This window comes from Danio rerio, chromosome 6 (genome assembly GCF_052040795.2).
Source record: "Danio rerio strain M-AB ecotype USA chromosome 6, GRCz13ab, whole genome shotgun sequence".
Taxonomy (NCBI): Eukaryota; Metazoa; Chordata; class Actinopteri; order Cypriniformes; family Danionidae; genus Danio; species Danio rerio.
The window spans coordinates 44979415-44997749 of record NC_141026.1 but is presented as its reverse complement, the minus strand read 5'-3'; the positions used below and the strand labels follow the sequence as shown (position 1 = coordinate 44997749).

Below are 18335 nucleotides of genomic sequence, written 5' to 3'. Positions count from 1 at the left end.
TATATATATATATATATATATATATATATATATATATATATATATATATATATATATATATATATATATATATATATATTTCATATATTGTTTATTTATTTATTATTATTTATTTTTTTATTGGTTGCTGGTTGCTAGGACCCATTTACTAATAATCAGCTAATTTTTGGTTAAACTATCTTTTCAAGAATGTGTGGTGATAATTACCATTATTTGTATATAGTTCTAACTGCATAATTTCAGATCATTTAAGAAACTGTTGAAATTGTGTCTTTCAACGTATATGCATATATGCTGCTTATTGATATTGATTCTTGCTGTATATAGCAAGAAGATAATATAATTGGGGTCCTGCAGCCTGGAGAACACTTTTTAAACACTTTTAAACAAAATCATGAAAGATCAAGACATGCAGAAAGTCAAAGGGTCAGGAAAGACAAATGTGGTCATATTTCTGCAAAAGAAAAGCTGGTAGCATACTAAGAACATGGACTACTTTGCTGTTATTAATAAAGATTAGGGCGTCACGGTGGCACAGTGGGTAGCACTACATCGCCTCACAGCAAGAAGTAATATACTGTACTGTACTGTACATATTGTACTTTCCTGATGACCAAACTTGCATCACAGAGCCTAGAATTCACATAAAAACCAAAGTACATTTGGGCCTAAAGACAGATGAACCGTTTTTTCCCAATACTTTCCCATCAGTCCCACAGGTGAGCAGAATGCTGAAGTAATGATTGAAAATGAATGGCGGTACAGTCTCTATGCAGCTGTTAGTTAGAGCAGGACTGAAAGAGTTAGTGTCTCACCCTCTGTCTGAGCAGTTCTCCTAGGCATATCTTGGCAGGTTGAAGTAGGTTCATCTTTCAGAGAGACATTGATTGCTGCGGGGCTCTCATTCTCTCTCTCTCTCTCACACACACACACACATATGCTTTCTCATTCTCTCTGTATCTGTGTGCTTTGTCAGAAGGAAGCACTTAGTGAAGTCTCTAGTGCTGCAATTGACCCAGTTAGAGCCAGGTAAAGACAACATGAAGGATAAACCTAATCATGTCCTGAGTGGGAAGTACTGAGCGTAGAATATGTGTTATAGTATAAGGTTAAAGGACATTGAACAATTTTTAGTTCTTGTATTTCTTTCTTTCTTTCATTCTCTAACACAAGGAATGAAAAATGTTTTAATGCTTGAATTTACATTATACGTACTGTATAATAAAAGTCAGAGAATGACTTCAGTTCAGTGTGGCACGGTGGCTTAGTGATTAGCACTGCTACCACACAGCAAGAAGGTCGCTGGTTTGATTCTCAACTGGGCCAGATGGCATTTCTGTGTAGAGTTTGTTTGTTCTCCAAGCGTTCGCATGGTTTTCCTCAAGGTGCTTCAGTTTCCCCAACAGTCACAGTACAGGTGAACTTGAATAAACTAATTTTGCTTTAGTTTATGAGTGTGAATGTGAGTTTATGGGTACTTCCCAGTACTGGGTTGCAGCTGGAATGTCATCCGCTGTGTAAAACATATAAGTTGGATGGGATGGATAAGACATGGATAAGTTGGCCGGTCATTTCGCGGTGGCAAACCCTAATTGATAAAGGGATTAGGGCGAAGGAAAATGAATGAATGAATGAATGAATGAATGAATGAATGAATGAATGAATGAATGAATGAATGAATGAATGAACGAATGAACGACTGAACTTCAGTTCAGAAATTGCTTGCAAAGTTATTAAATACTGTAACAAAGAACCAGGAATGACAACTGGACAAAATAACAAATGTTTTCATGTGCTGTGCCTGTGATTGAAAACCTTTGTTATTCCACCAAAAAATACTTTTTTTAACAACTCTAAAGTTAAAAAATTTGTGTGGAAAAAATGTCTGAAAACATGGGATCTTTTTTGTAACTTGGACAAATTGTTATTTTATCCTCAACAGTGCATTTTATGTCAAGTTTGGAAGCAATTTAACCAGCAGTTTGAAACAAAACTAAAATTATGTTCCTCAAACACTTAACTATAAATTACAAATACAGAGAAAAATGGATTTTTTAATTAGTTTTTTTTTTTTCCATTGAGCTTTGTATATATACATTAAAAAATGTAGTTTGGTAAGTTTAATTAAGGTTTTGATTAAGTAAAATTAAGGTTTTTATTATTTGCTTATTATCCAATCAGAAACAACATGGAAAATATTGGTGAATGTAAATTTTTTTATTCTTTTAGGTTCAGTAATACAGTTTATGCTACATTAAAGGGCCATGAAACCCCCCCTCTCTTTCAGTTCAAGTCTACCTTGAAAAAATGCTTCATGATAAGCGTGGCAGAGGGAGGAGTGGGTGTGGCCAGTAGAGCAGGGGAAAAAGAGGGGAGCGAACAACTGTTGTCAGTTGGCTCACAAAATGAGACACAAATCGTGACGCATGATTTTATAGTTCATAAAGTTAACCCTAACTCTAAATGCATAGAAAAATACAGTAAGTAATTAAATACCCTGCTACACATGTCATTCGTCTATTTCTGTAATCTGGAGGATTTTAAACATAGGCAAACATGACAGCACGGATAGGTGATGTGTCTGAATGGTAACAAACTCAACTGATAAAAGACAAAGTCTGCCATTCTCCAGTTCCCCTACAGCTCTCCCGATGAAAATGCTTGCTGCAAACCAACAGCTTTGCTGTATCGGCCCAAACAGCATAGCGGGGAAATCCATGCAACAAACCCTATGGATCAGGAAAACAAGCACATACGACCCTTCATCAACGGTTAAATACTGTGTGCCGTGCGCAGACATGGTCTCACAGCTTGGCAGGTCTGCCTTGCCTTCGGAAAGCACATGCTTTTATGAATGATGAAGAAGCAGGGTCTTCTCATAGGACAACAAAACTCAGCTATGAATAATAATGAGAAACCAACACCTCATCACTGGACAGGTAGATAGGCGCTACATCATCGATTTTGATCCCGCCCCATAAAATTATTTTAAACCCGAAAGATGAAATTAGCTCAAAAATATCCAGGTTTATCCACAGTTAAAGCTGACAGGTGTTAATGTTGTCTTAATTGATGCTCAACACACACAAATCCATTACCATAAAATGAAAAACTTTCAAGACAGATCACTCCTAGTCATTTTCTCTGAATGTCTTGATTTCTTTCTTTCTTGAACATCTTCTGACAACACCAATAAATAAAATACTTAAGGCCAAACCAGTTTGCATAAAAATATAAATTGAGAATTGTTAAAAGCAAACAGAGAAACAAGCTTTTTCAAACAATCAAAGCATAACCCTCAGCTGAACAATGCAATGGATGGATACACCAACAAGACAAGAGAAAGCCAGAGAATTAAAAAAATGTGATGAGATGTTAATTGCGACACATTCCAGAAAAAACAAAACAATATTGGAAGCTGAAGCGGCGAATGTTTTCCGTCGCTGTTTTGGAGATAATGTTCTCACTGCATTATTGTAATGGTCTAATTGGATGTTTGGATATATTTGTATAGCAGTTCTCTTCTGCTGTTTCAGGCATGGCCAATTATACATCCAGGTGTTTATTTGAAAATAATGAAATGAACAGCTAGAACAGAGTTAAATGCTTTTAAATGGGGCTGCAGATTAGCACTACAGGCATTTAGCAGGAATCTGTTAGCACACAGCAAGGACAGATCACCCTCACAATGACCTGCTTCTGTTTTTTTCGGGTCACAACCCCAGCCTCTGACAACCTCAAATAGGCTGTTTTTAGGTTTTGTTTGAAGATAAACCCCCCAGCACAGACAAAAACACACATATATACTGTGCCTGGGTCAAATCTATATTTAAACCTCTAGATACACTGAAAAAGTGAAACTACTTGGTATTTCATTCAAAGTACATTTTTTTATAGAGGATTATGTGAGAAATTATGGTTTTATTCAGTTTGCCTTAATGCAAAAAAAGGAGAAAAAAAACACACTAATAAAAGAAAAACTTTTCCCTAAAGTACTATTTTTACTTTAAACCATCAGCTTTTATGTCATGTGACTACATAAAAAATTACTGATAATTAATTTATGGATTTCTAATGCGAGTTTGATTGCCATCTAGATTCACATTTATAGCCAAACTGAAAGCTCCAGCAGATAGTTTACCTCAGATTTTAAATTAAAAACAACTAGCAAGCATAGACTAATGTTGCATGTTTTTATTGTAGTTTAGTCCAAAATAAAAACTTTACTTTGATTTTAGTAAAAAAAAAAAAAAAGATGTTCTTTTCCAAAGCAAATTTATAAGTTGAACCAAAATAATTAAATGAATCCATGGTCTATAAACACAATATTTTACCTTTGAGTAAATGTAATTTTATTTTCCTTTTGCAGAATAAATATTTTGATTAGTATTAAATACAATTTTTCAGTTAGTTTTAACCAGGTCAAAACTATAATTTGAGGAAAATTTATGAATTTAGTTTAGTTAAGTAACAAATTACATTAAAAATCTAAGTTTTACCAAGTGGTCTATATAGAAAGCGCTATTTTTTACTTTGTGTGAATGTAATTATTTTCTTGAGCACAATAAATATTTTTGATATAGGATAAAGATTATTTTAAAGTTTTAATTTAAAGTTAAATTACGCAGTACTTTGAAAAAAACTAAAAATTTGCTAAACTATATATATATATATATATATATATATATATATATATATATATATATATATATATATATATATATATATATATATTTCTTATTTTGAGTGTAATTTTCCACATATCAGAAAGCCGTTGGAAGCAGAAACATTAGATTTGCTTTGCTTTGTCGTTAAACTGAGGTCGTTAAAAATCCCAGGATGTCCTTCGAAAAAGAGTTGGGGTTTCCTCATATCATAATTGTCTTTTTCACTGGCTCATAACATAATTGGCTTCATCGTCTCCTCTCCACCAATCAGCTGGTGTGTAGTGTGAGGTCTGGATAAGTTAGGCTTATCTTATTCTTTTCTCCCAATACCAGTAACAACTGAAACTGACATAAACATTTAAGCTTGCATACAGGTTTTAATAGTAGTATATTATAACATCACTTTTACATTTTCATTCATTCTTTATTAAATATTTATTTATTTTGTTTTTCTAAATAGTCTATTTGCTTTATTTAAAGAAAAAAATGTCTCATTTAGGTCTTTTTCTGCTATCTGGAAAAAACTGTGAATTTCTGTTCTGTTTCTGCAAACTGTTAAAAAAACATTTCTGGGTCAGGGAAGTATATATGGGACAGAGAGGATTTATAAGCACGTTGCCTTATATGATAACTCCTAAAGCTCTCAAAGCAGAGACAATGAGCTTTTACAATCTCCCATTAGAAAACCACACAGATGATCACCTACGGCAGAAGGGCTGTTTCAGTGTTTCAAAAGCACCCTATCCAGGTGTTAACAAGAACAGCACAGAAAAAAAGTGAAGCACACTAGCTTAAAAGCTGTATTTAACTGTGATAATTCATGCATCGCCATCAGCCTCACCTAGTAGTTCTAATGCAGCATGAGATACTTACTTTAAAGTGCTCTTGGTCTGAGAACATTTGTCTAAATTGAGCAATAAGCACTCTGTCCCTCAGAGAATCTACCGATGGAATTTAAATTAAAACAATGTGCTCAAACATCACCCATGGCACCATTTTCAAACACACGCACACAAACGCACACACACACACACACGCATGCATGCACACACACACGCACATGCACACGCACATGTGGGGACTTCCCATAGAAATCATGATTTTTATACTGTACGAAATACAGTATTCGACATTTGAATTGTTTTTTAAAATAGTCCTAAGACAAGCAATGGGTCTTACACATATACACATATACACATACACACACACACACACATATATATATATATATATATATATATATATATATATATATATATATATATATATATATATATATATATATATATTGCAATATGAATATAGTTTCTCAAGATGACTCTGGAAAGAATTCATAATTTTATATTTGATGATTTTTAAGAGAGTGCATCTGCATAAAATGTACAAAATTATAAATGAGCAACTTCACACGAGTAGCAGTGCGATGTGGCTGTATATTGGCACTGGTGGGAGGCAGGCTTTGGCTCAAGGCCACAGGTGTATGCCTTAGTTTCCCACCAGTGACAATATACAGCCATGTTGCACTGCTATGAGTGTGATACTGCATTTATGCAACAGTTCGACGGCATAATCAGAGAGTTTGAAGAACAGCAGAAAGGGATGCTACTTCACAAACGTCACTTTAGAAGTAGTATTTGAATGATTCTCTAGCGTAATGTCTAAAGTGATTACAAAATAGGTGATTCTGCTCACATTTTAAGATTATAAGGCTTTCCCAGGGTTTTCCCAGTATTTCTTGGTTTCAATTGGGAGTAGGGTTGTAACAATATACCGGTATGACGGTTTACCACGATTTGAACGTGCACGATTATCATACCATGAACAATTGCATATCAACGGTTTTAACCCTTAAAGACCGAGACAGGCGCCCGCGGCTAAAAATAAGTATTGCTCTTAAATGTTTAATAACTTTTGATCCGCTGATCTGATTCATACAATTCAAAGATTGGCATAAAAAAGAGAATCTCAGCTTTCCAGTGCTGTATCACATAACATTCGCGGACTTTCAGAGGCTCCGGAATCAGTGCGGTTACGTCATCAAAATTTGACAACGCTGATTTGACAAAGAAACGCTCGTCACTGTGTCTCCGGACAAACCAGACATGATACATTGATGCATTGTCCCTCCTCCATGCCCAGATTGGTTCAAACTCGCTATATCACAACCAATAAGCATAGGTTTCACTTTTGTATGTGGACCAACACTGAGCTTTTTGAACAACACGGAATGAGAGACATACATTTCTGCGCGGCTAAATAAAACGCAAAAAAAAAAAGTTTTGCATGAAATAATTCTCATACTAAGTACTTTTGCATGCACAGCAGCACAGAAACATGACAAAACAGTGACACAGCAAAGACGAACTGCTGCTCTTGCTGTTTTCAAAAGACGCAAATGAAGGTGCAGCTGTTTGTCTGCATTGCATACAACCATATCCAAATCCATATCCACAGACAACCATATCCATGCTGGCACATAAAACCTAAGGATGTTCCATATTGAATCTAGTTTCGTTATGTAACTATTTATAGTATAGTAAATATTTATATCTATTTTTTTACTGAGGATTTGCACCATGTTTATTTGGACTTTGACACATTATTTATTATTTTTTTATTTGTTCATTGTACAAGTGGACACATTCTCTCACCTCAGCGGTCAAGATTAAGTCCTGAAAATCTCAACATGCTTACATTTCTTCATCACAACCTAGACTGAAAAAAACAATGCTTTAAATACATGTTTACAGCCATAAACTTGGTATTGCACTTTTGGTCTCCCATTTATCCTGCTTATAAGGAAGGACAGTTTAAGTTTATTTTTGTCTAATCTTAAAAGACCCTGCTTGTTTATTCCTTCTAATTTAATTTATTAAAATGGGAGATTTTTCAGTTTATTTTTATAAAAGACTTCTATAGTTCTATTAAAATGGTTCTTTCAAAAGTTTGTTGAAATAAAACCTTTGTTCAGTCAGAAAACGTGTTCTTATTCTTTTCAGGGTCTTTGCTATGAGAATTACTATTTAATACCGTATACCGCGAAACCGTCAAACCGTGGTATTGTTTTAGACGATTATCATACCGTAAAAAATTCATACCGTTACAACCCTAATTGGGAGATCACAATAATTCACCCCCAAAAAAGCCATAGAAAAGCAAACACTACAAGATTGCTATGGTATAAATACAGCACTACAAGTAGCTGTGCAAAAGACAGAGATCGACTTAGAATGTCATTTACCTGTTCTGTAATGATTTGTTTAACTGTAGTTTGACACGTAATGCTGTTTTTCTCCCTAAGGACTTATTATGCGGTTTCTGTCACCATCTTGAGGTGGAACGTCAACCGTCTTTGCTCTGCTCAATATGACAGGCTGATTGCTGCCTACGCGCTGAATGTCTGAAATGATGAATATTTAAAATAGGCACTATTCTTGGAAATAAACTGCATAGTTGCAATCTAAACAACTAAATTCTTGCCTAAAAAATCCTCAAAAGTACATTATGTTGTCCAACAGCTGCAATATTTGTCAAACTGTAGTCCTCTGTTTGCCACTCGTGTGGGCGGAGTAATACACAAGGGTGAAGAGGCTGTACGAGTGCTGATATTCCTTTAATATCTCACAGCTATCAGCCAATCAGATTCAAGAACCAGACAGAACTGTTATTTATATATATATATATATATATATATATATATATATATATATATATATACATACACAGACACAAAATAAATTAAAGCACGAATAAAAAAATTGAACAAAATTAGATAAAAATTAAATAAACCACTTTATGGTTTTCAGTGGATTCCTGAGCTCCACTGAAACGCTGAGGTTCAGAAATTCAATAATCAAGCGTAAAATAAAATGGTACAGTCTTCATTGTATGAATAATTCGTTTTTGTTAAAGTGACAAACTTTATAATTTTGTGTGTTCAAATATTTTAAATTCACTTGAAATCGCTTGACATCCTAGAATGTGCCTTGCAGATTCGCACATTGAGATATCGACATTGAAACGATATATATTATGAACCACTTAAAGTGTTGACTGTTGCATTCTATCCTAAACCCAACCCTCATAGGAAATACTCTGCATTTTTACATTTTCAAAATTCTTCATTCTGTCTGATTTATAATCATGTTTACACAAGTCCCTTTGAGTCTGTGCGCATTCTGCGTTAAGTCCTCACAAACAAGACCACACATACATATACACTCAGACATACACATCACAAAACTACAAATTTACACACAGCATTCCTCCCTGAATCATCCCTGACGTCTCCTAACCACTGTAAAGTGATATAATACACATAAACATTCCCATAAATTCACTGTCATGTCCAAAAATAAGGAGTTATGTGAGGCTCATTTGCAAAGAAATGAACTTTCGTGCCGTCATGTGACTCCTCATAAGTCCTCTGGGCTACCTTTTAGCATGTAAATCCCAGGCTTGCAGAGATACATGAGAAAGTGGAGATTTAAAAGCAGTGTGTGCGTGTGAAAGAGAAGGGCAAACGTTAATACATCATAGTCACTCCCATAAAAGTGGAAAAGAGCCATAGGAAAGGGTCTGAACTTGTAATAAGTCATGTCTGCGGAGCCCTAGACCTTGAGCTTCACAGATGATTGGGCTTCCAGGGATGTTCTTGTGGTCTGAACTGTCTGTAATGCATAAGGGTACTAAGAAGACACCAGTATCTGCTCTCTTAACTCACCGACACCGCAGACAGCAGCCAAGTCCTCCCTCAGAGCCGAAAACTGACTCTGTCTGGCTGCGTTCCCTGCCCTCGCTCCCTGCATGCTCATACTGGAGAATAACTATCTTTCAGAAAGACAGTGATCTTGGTGAACCACATTATGTGTGTGTGTGTGTTCAAGCTTGCATGAGGGATTAATACCTGAATTATACCAGAATCCCCCAAGGGAGGATTTCTCAAAAGGTATTCATTTCTTCTTTCTAGTTTTTTTGTTTTTACAGTTTTTTTTTTTATTTTTCATTTTTTAAACCAGACCTCTGGCGAAATTATAACGTCAAGCTTCATGCATGAAATCATTGCTCTTATAACTGTATCAAACACTTTAGCATTCAAACAACAGTGTTGTGCAATCCTGAACTAAAAAGGGAAATCTGTCCATCTATAATTTTATTACTCTATTTACAGTATCTATCTATCTATCTATCTATCTATCTATCTATCTATCTATCTATCTATCTATCTATCTATCTATCTGTCTGTCTGTCTGTCTGTCTGTCTGTCTGTCTGTCTGTCTGTCTGTCTGTCTGTCTGTCTGTCTGTCTGTCTGTCCGTCCGTCCGTCCGTCCGTCCGTCCGTCCGTCCGTCCGTCCGTCCGTCCGTCCTTTCAAATCTATCTATATACATAGTAGAAATATACATCCATCAATCCATCCATCCGTCCATCCATCCATCTATTCATCCATCCATCTATTCATCCATCCACCCACCCATCCATCCATCCATCCATCCATCTCTCTATCTATCTATCTATCTATCTATCTATCTATCTATCTATCTATCTATCTATCTATCTATCTATCTATCTATCTATCTATCTATCTATCTATCTGTCTGTCTATCTGTCTGTCTGTCTGTCTGTCTGTCTGTCTGTCTGTCTATCTATCTATCTATCTAGACTACTAAATCTGTTCATATTATATTACTCTATCTACAGTATCTAATTATATACAGTATCTGTCTTTATAAATATGCTATCTATCCATCTATATATCTATCCATCCAACCATCCATCCATTTATCCATCCATCCATCCATCCATCCATCCATCCATCCATCCATCCATCCTTTCAGACTAATAAATCTGTCCATAATATATTAATCTATCTACAGTATCTAACAATATACATTATCTATCTATATATATATGCTTTGTATCCGTTTATTTATCCATCCATCCATCCATCCATCTATCTATCTGTCTGTCTGTTTATCTGCCTGTCCTTTCATCTGTCCATCTGTCCAACCATCCATCCAACCATCCAGACTAATAAACCTTCAAACTTCCACTTTTTAAACTTTTTACAAAACTTAGTCAATCAAGACAGCATTTCATTTCTTTAAAAACTATAATTTTAGGAAATACAGCACACTAGCATCAGTTATATTTTTATGTTGTTAAGAGAAGTTTAACATGCTGTGTCATATTAGAGGCAAATGGCTGAAAGTTTTTTAATAAAAACTTGTAATTGTGCACATAAAATGCATAATAACATAAATATGTGGCTGAAGGGCCATGTTACATTTGAGAAATGGCTGCTAAAAATAAGCTTTGTTATAAAGTAAATACAGTAGTGTAAAATGCAATGTAATGTGTATTTATATAGAGCAGTGGTTCTCAAACTTTTTTCATCAAGTACCACCTCAGAAAAAAATAGTCTCTCCAAGTACCACCAAAATGAGCAGTATTGAAATACAGTAGCGTAGTCGGCCCAATAAAGCAGCTACAACTCTGCACAGTTAAAAAAACGTGGCAGATTACCTTAGAAATATAGGCTATATGTCATATGTGGCATATTATATCGATCATTTATGATAAATTTTTAAATGTGTGTAGCATGTACATGACATTTCATTCCTCCGCGTACCACTAAAGGAAGCCTGCGTACCACTAGTGGTACACGTACCACAGTTTGAGAACCACTGATATAGAGCATTTATTGTATATGGTCATACAGCCAATTGCTTTACAATTATGAGGGGGAGTGGGTATTTATATACAAAACACACAGAAAAATATTACAATTAAAATACATGTTTTAAACTGTAATAACACTACTTCACAACATTACAGTTTCTGCTGTATTTTTACTCAAATCATGTAGTCCTGATGAACACATGAAGCTTATTTCAAACGTCTGACCAGTATGAATTGGATGCAATGCAACTCTAAATGGCACCAACCCAGTTTAAAAGCAGTGAACAGACGATGACCTCATGGCATGAACAGTCACATTTAAGTAACTGAGAGGGATATATAACAGGATGTCCTGTGTGTCTCAAAGACTACAGGCACTGAGGCATGCAATTACAACCAAAGCCTGGGTTTTGGTTAGCCCTCATAATGATTTTCTAATGACAATTACAAAACCAAAACAAGATCCCATTAAGCCCGAGGCTGTTTGTGCGAGAGAACAGAATGTTTAGCGAGTATAAGCTCTAAACAAATGTAGCCGTCTTCACAAGACGTTCACTCTCAAGGGAGGAACATGATTCAAGTGTTTAGTCAAAGCTTTTTGGACAGAGGAACAGAAATAGCGAGAAGTAAAAACGATCATCAATCCAAAGGACTTCCTCTACATCTTACACAATGCAGATTTCAAACTTTAGTTGCATTAGAGTGTTATGATTGATTCCAGAAAAATGTTTTTTTTTTTTAGATCATAAGATGGGATATCCTATCCTGTACATGCATATAGTATGTCTCCAGTGTATATCTTGGCAGTCAAGAGTGCTCAGTGTCAATGCTGACTGACAGAAGAACACTATGACTGCACATAAAGGGCCTGGGAAACCAACCACATAAACATGATATACAGTATTAAAATTCCATATTTGGATGAAGGACTGTAAACATATACTTTTAGCTTAAAAACCAATTCTGCATTTTAATTTGAATAGCTGAGAACTAGGGCTGGGCCATATGACAAAAATATCATATCACGATATAAGTCATTGCATAACCTGATAATTATACTGTATGTATCACGATATATTACCATTTCTGTAAATTTAATTAGTTGATAGTTTATACATACAGCTTAAGTCAGAATTATTAATCCCCCTGAATTATTAGCCCCCCTGTTTAATTTTTCCCCAACTTCTGTTTAACGAAAAGATTTTTTCAACACATTTCTAAGCATAATCGTTTTAATAACTCATTTCTAATAACTGATTTGTTTTATCTTTGCCATGATGACAATAAATAATATTTGACTTGATATTTTTCAAGACACGAATATACAGCTTAAAGTGACATTTAAAGGCTTAACTAGGTTGATTAGGTTAACTAGGCAGGTTAGGGTAATTAGGCAAGCTATTGTATAACGATGGTTTGTTCTGTAGACTATCGGGAAAAAAATTGCTTAAAGTGGCTAACAATTTTGACCTTAAAATGTTTTTTTTTTATTTTTTTTACTGGTTTTATTCTAGCCGGAAAAAAAACAAAACACTTTCTCCAGAAGAAAAAAATATTATCAGACATACTGTAAAAATGTCCTTGCTCTGATAAACATCATTCAGGAAATAATTAAAAAAGAAAAAAAATCACAGGGGGCTAATAATTCTGACTTCAACTGTACATTGACCAGATACAGTATAAAGGACTATTTCTTTGTTACATATTAAAGTAGGGGTGGGTGATATGGCAAAAATACAATCTCAATAATTATTTTCTATATTGAACGATAACAATATATACAATTCGATATAAGTTGTTAACGCTTCCAGATATAAAAAGAGTAACCCAACAATGACTGAAGCCAAAAAAAATTAGAGGGTCCATTAAATAACATATTTTCAGCTGATACATTTTCGGTGGTCGAAAATTTGGTACATCTTTAATATCAACACACTTTTAGATTTTCATAGTTGCACATTTCTGCTGTGCGATTGGCTCTTAGATCTATATAGAGTAAAAAAGTTCAGAGCTTATCATTGTTATGGATGATATTGTTTATCAGCCCAGCCCTATGATAATGTAATCAGAAATGCAAATGTGTTCATATCTCTCACTTTTTTTAGAACTTCAGGGCACTTCTGAAATATAAAATAAAAATGAATACAATAAAAAAATACTTTCAAAAAATGAATGATTAAAGGCCCAACATCAAAATAAAAACATATTGTCTAATAAAACGCAAAATGTGAACATTGTACTTTCAAGATTGCAACTTTCACACAATTCTGTTACTTAAGTTTTTGTCCGAATCACGGTAATAGCGTGTAATACTGCACTCATATAAACTATGAAAAAGTATTACCGTAAAAAAAAAAGTATTTTGTGACACCAGTAAATAATTGATAGAGCATAATATAAAACAATAGACTTTTTATTTTGCCCATATGATATAAAATGTCATATTGCCCTACTGAGAATACTAAGAATCATGGATGCGTAGTACTGGAAAATGGGCAACTACCAAGAACATGGATATTCAGAAAAAAAGAAAGAAAACAGTTCAGAGAATCCCAAGGGAAATACTATTTCAGAACTAAAAACTAATTGCATTGCTTAGCCAACCACGAGCAACGCATGAACCTCAACAGACCCAACATGAAATCCAATTCCCTCAGTAAGGGCTAAACTCACAGTCTTGCAAATTCTGAATTTAGGTTCTTTCTGGTAGACACGCTCAACTCCAAAGAGTGTTCGAAAAACCAATTAAAGAAACACAATAACGGCCAACAGAAAGGAAAATTAGTTCAGGCAGCAGACTGTGAAAACTCCTTGAATTAGAAAGGTGAAATAGACAGGTAACCAAAGAAAGGAAGCAGCTTGCTCAGCAATATTCCCAAAAAACTAAATCATTTTCCCCAATGCTACAATAGAACAGAAGCACTGAAATTTAAAGGGATAGATCACCCAAAACTGAACACAAACCTGTCACAAACATGTGTTTTTTTCTCCGTTAAACACAAAAGAAGATAATTTGAAGAATGCTGGAAACCTTTAACCATTGACTTTCTATAATATCTGTTTTTCCTACTATGGAAGTCAACACTCATGGGCTTCCAACATTTTTCAAATCATTTTCTTTTGTGTTCAACAGAACATTCCACTTGAAGGTGAGTACATTCCATTTTAGGTGAACTATCCCTTTAATATACAAGACTCTGGTACCCTGGATATTATATTATTAAATAATATAATAAAGTACATAATACTTCCTTTGCCATCTTTATCATATCAGCAGCAGCTGTTTGTCAATATATATTAATCTGAACAGGAAAGCAGTGGTTGTCATCTCCAGCAGGGGCTGTAGGCACCCACAGACTGAGCAACAGTGAGAGATGCAGAAACCCATCTTACCTTTGAAGGACAGGAAGACTCGTGGAACAGAGGCGGGTGGCAGGGAAGACAAAGGGCTGCTGTGGACCGAGACAGCTGAGAATACAGAGACCAGAAGGGTCCCCAGCACCAAAGTCCCGGCTCCCTGCATGATCACTTTATCCATAAAACCCACAAGAGATTTATCAGTCCTGCATGGGGATGGATGGAGGGAGTGAGGATCAGCCTTAGACAGATATAAATGTGCTCAAAGAGTTCCTGATATTTGCATTTTGATTTTACTGATTAAATGCTAAGTGGTAATAGAGTTAGGCTGATAATCAGGGTTTTGTTAGTTGCTGCTGTTGTTTTATTATGTTTCATGTGTCTTCTCAATTTCAGACTACAAACAAATGGTAAAATTTTGCTCCAAATTCCATGTAGAAATATTTAGCTTTGCCATAATTTCCCAATTAATATAAAAAATAATAATTTTCACTATTGCATTATAATGGCTATTCGGTTAATTGTGTCAAACAACCAACATATAATAAAAAATAACAATAAAATCAGTAACTTTAATCTGTGAAAAGCTACTCAGGCTGATCTCTGGCATGTTTTTTTCTTCTTCTCATAATTCCAGTCAAATCAAACAGATCCATAAGCATATGACTTGCAAATGAACTCGGTGATCATAAGCACTGTTATAATCTTCCCCAGTAAAAATATCTCCATAAACCATTCAAAATATTTTTCCAACGGATTTGAGTGGCGTGTAATGGACTGATCCTCTTAAAAATAAAGTGTAAAACATTAGGATAGCCACAGTTTTGCTGATCTGCTTGTACAAACAAGTACTTACGAAGATGATTGTGCAATGAACCATAAAAAACACATTAATGGACAATTAATAAAATATGCTGAAATGAACGCAGAACTCACCTACAAGACGTCCGTCACGACAATCGATCCTGTGTGTCCCAGTGAACAAATCATTTGCAATCCAGCGCAAAGAAAAGGGTCAGAAAAAACAATGCGTCCGGCTAAAAGTAACGGCATACACGTGTCCACAAAGTAGTAGGTCCTTTAAACTAATTTATGTGACTGTGATTCCGTGCCAGTTCAAAAGAAGTGCGCGTATTTCCTCCGGAGTTTTTAAACGCGTGTTGTGTATTTCTGTCCACGGAGCAGCAGCAGCAGCGCGCGCGCTTTAGGTCTACTGACTGTCTGCTGCTGAAGTAGCCTGGCAGGTGGATGGAGCGCTGTTACTCCCCCTGGGCGGAGACTTACCTTAAAAGTAACACCCATTTATGTTTGGAACGCAATTAGGCACTGCAAATACATGCGGTGAAATCAAAACAAAAACACAAGACATGTTAGTAATACGGGTGCTTATCTTGACAAAATCACACGCAAACGAAGGGCTCTCGCGTGCGCTCGCCTCGCGCGCACTCTCTCTCTCTCTCCATCACCCTGGGCGACGCCCACGCCGCTTCCACGCGTTCACTACAGTACCACAGTTATTTGGAGATACAAGACAACATTTTTCAATGCATTGTTCAGGAATGAAAAGAAACGTCTATATAATTATAGGCTAATAATACAGTTATATATTTTATGAATCCCTTTTATACTAAAGTGTATAATTCTATATACATAATAATTATAATTAGTAGCCTATAGTATAGTATATAATTATAATTATAAAATTATTAAAATAGTGCATTTAAAAAAAAAGAAATTTCAAAACCAAATGCCTTTTACCCTCATCATGGAGCAAACGACTTCTGTGTACCTCTCTGCACATTTCTTTAGCATAAGATACAGCATACAAAGGTCAGTAAATAAAATGAGCAGGATTGTCAAAAATACAGATTTCATGAATCCTGGATTATTTGCTATTCCATGCATGAGACTATACTAACTGAGAATTCATGAGAGTCATTTGCAAAATGTAAAACAATAAATAAGTATCAAAAAAACTAGTTAGGATAGTTAGGAGATGCTTTCAAATGAGAGTGCCAGCGATTCTAAACTGGTTTGGCCATGGGGCTCACATTTTTTTATGATCTTTGAGCTATTTATTAATTTATTTATTTAAAGAAATATATTTTTTACTTATTTACACACTTATTAAGTTCATCAAGCACATAAACTGAAAGATTAGAGGTCACAATTGTAAACAGGAATCTGAAACTAGTTTTTGTTAATACAGTAATCAGTAAGTTGATATGATTCAACATATATATACACATTTAAAATGTGCAAAATATCACTAGGTGAAAATAAAGTTCAATTTTGCAGCCACGGAAACGACATGGTAAATGCACATTGCCAACAATGAAACATATGGAAACTGCTCCTAATTAAAATACTCAACATGATTAGGCATGGGCTGGTGTGAGATTCTGACGGCATGATAACCTTGAATAAAAATATCATGATATTGCGATAACTGCTCTAAAATAAGTCCCTTTTTAAATGTGTGGGTAAAAAAAGCAACATTATCCCATTGATCTCAATTGATATTTTATTTTAAGAAACTTTTCAAATATTTTGTAACCGTAATCCTGTCAGGCTAAATAATTCGAATGAATAATTGTTAATAAAATAAAATGTTTCATTATAGTTTTAAAAACACAGATTCCTTCATTACTTAAAAAGGCTTATTTATCTTTCTTTCTTTGCATATACTGTAAGTCTCTGCACTGTTCAGGTATATAGTATACTGGATGTTGGTGTATAAAAGATTTGTTTTTCAAATGTTTCCTGAATTATTGGCTTTTGGTGTGGAGGTTTCTTTTCTGCTGAAGATACTAAAAAAGAAAAACAAATGACTCAAAAAAATAAATAAAATAGCTGTAAAAACATGTTTAAAAAAGTACATATACTGTTGGAATGATATAATGGTGTTAGCAGTTTTAAATCCTTTACTTTTCCAAACCTCACAAAACCTTTAAACAGGTTTTGTGTGATACCTGTATGCAAACCATTCCTACCACAAACCAGTGAAGCTGCATGCTCATCATTTATTTTTTGCACTTCATATATAATTAAGTGATGTCCAGTGCACACAGTGAGCTGACAGGGCAGGAAAGTTCAGTTTTCTGAGGCGAGACCTTTATTTCATAATAAGTAACAAAAATAACTTCAGAAGCATGATACTGGCACTGCATCTGCATGAACCTGGACACTGAATTAGGACAACATATTTTTCTCAGGCACTTCTCAGACCATGCAAAACAGTCTTGCGACCAAGGCAGGATAAGATAATCTACAGCTCAAAATCAATTTTTCATATATCAAGGAAATTTACAGTGCAAAATTCATTTGCTTTCATTCAGCTTTGTGAATGAGCTTAATCCACAATAGCTTTCTTTTTTTTTGTGAGAATCTGTCAGTGCGATGGAATGTTTTAGTATTTGGTTTCATGTCATTATAAAATAAATACCACAAAGAATTAAATGTGCCCCGAGGAGACAAAAGCAGAGTGAGAATGGAATGTTAGTGCAGAACACAAGAGGATTATGTGATATACATACTGACTTTTTTGTAGAAATGGGTTCATTTTAATGCATTATGCGCTCGTAACCATTTTGCGTGTGTTCACGAGCACAGAGTGAACTCTAGAGTTTGC

The 18335-nt window shown here is 34.8% G+C and overlaps 1 protein-coding gene across 3 annotated transcripts in view; it reads right to left on the bottom strand.

Annotated features, from left to right (window-relative positions):
- The window catches only part of sema3fa (sema domain, immunoglobulin domain (Ig), short basic domain, secreted, (semaphorin) 3Fa), a 96909-nt gene extending 80793 nt beyond the window's left edge, over positions 1-16116 (bottom strand). For 2 of the 3 annotated variants that reach the window (XM_087255570.1, XM_087255571.1), the window contains exons 1-2: positions 15641-16116; positions 14741-14910 (exon numbers count right to left, since the gene is read on the bottom strand). In XM_087255570.1, the coding sequence (XP_087111696.1) occupies positions 14741-14885 (145 nt within the window). In that variant the 5' untranslated portion in view covers positions 14886-14910; positions 15641-16116. 3 annotated transcript variants of the gene reach the window in all.
- Between the last annotated feature and the right edge of the window lie 2219 nt (positions 16117-18335).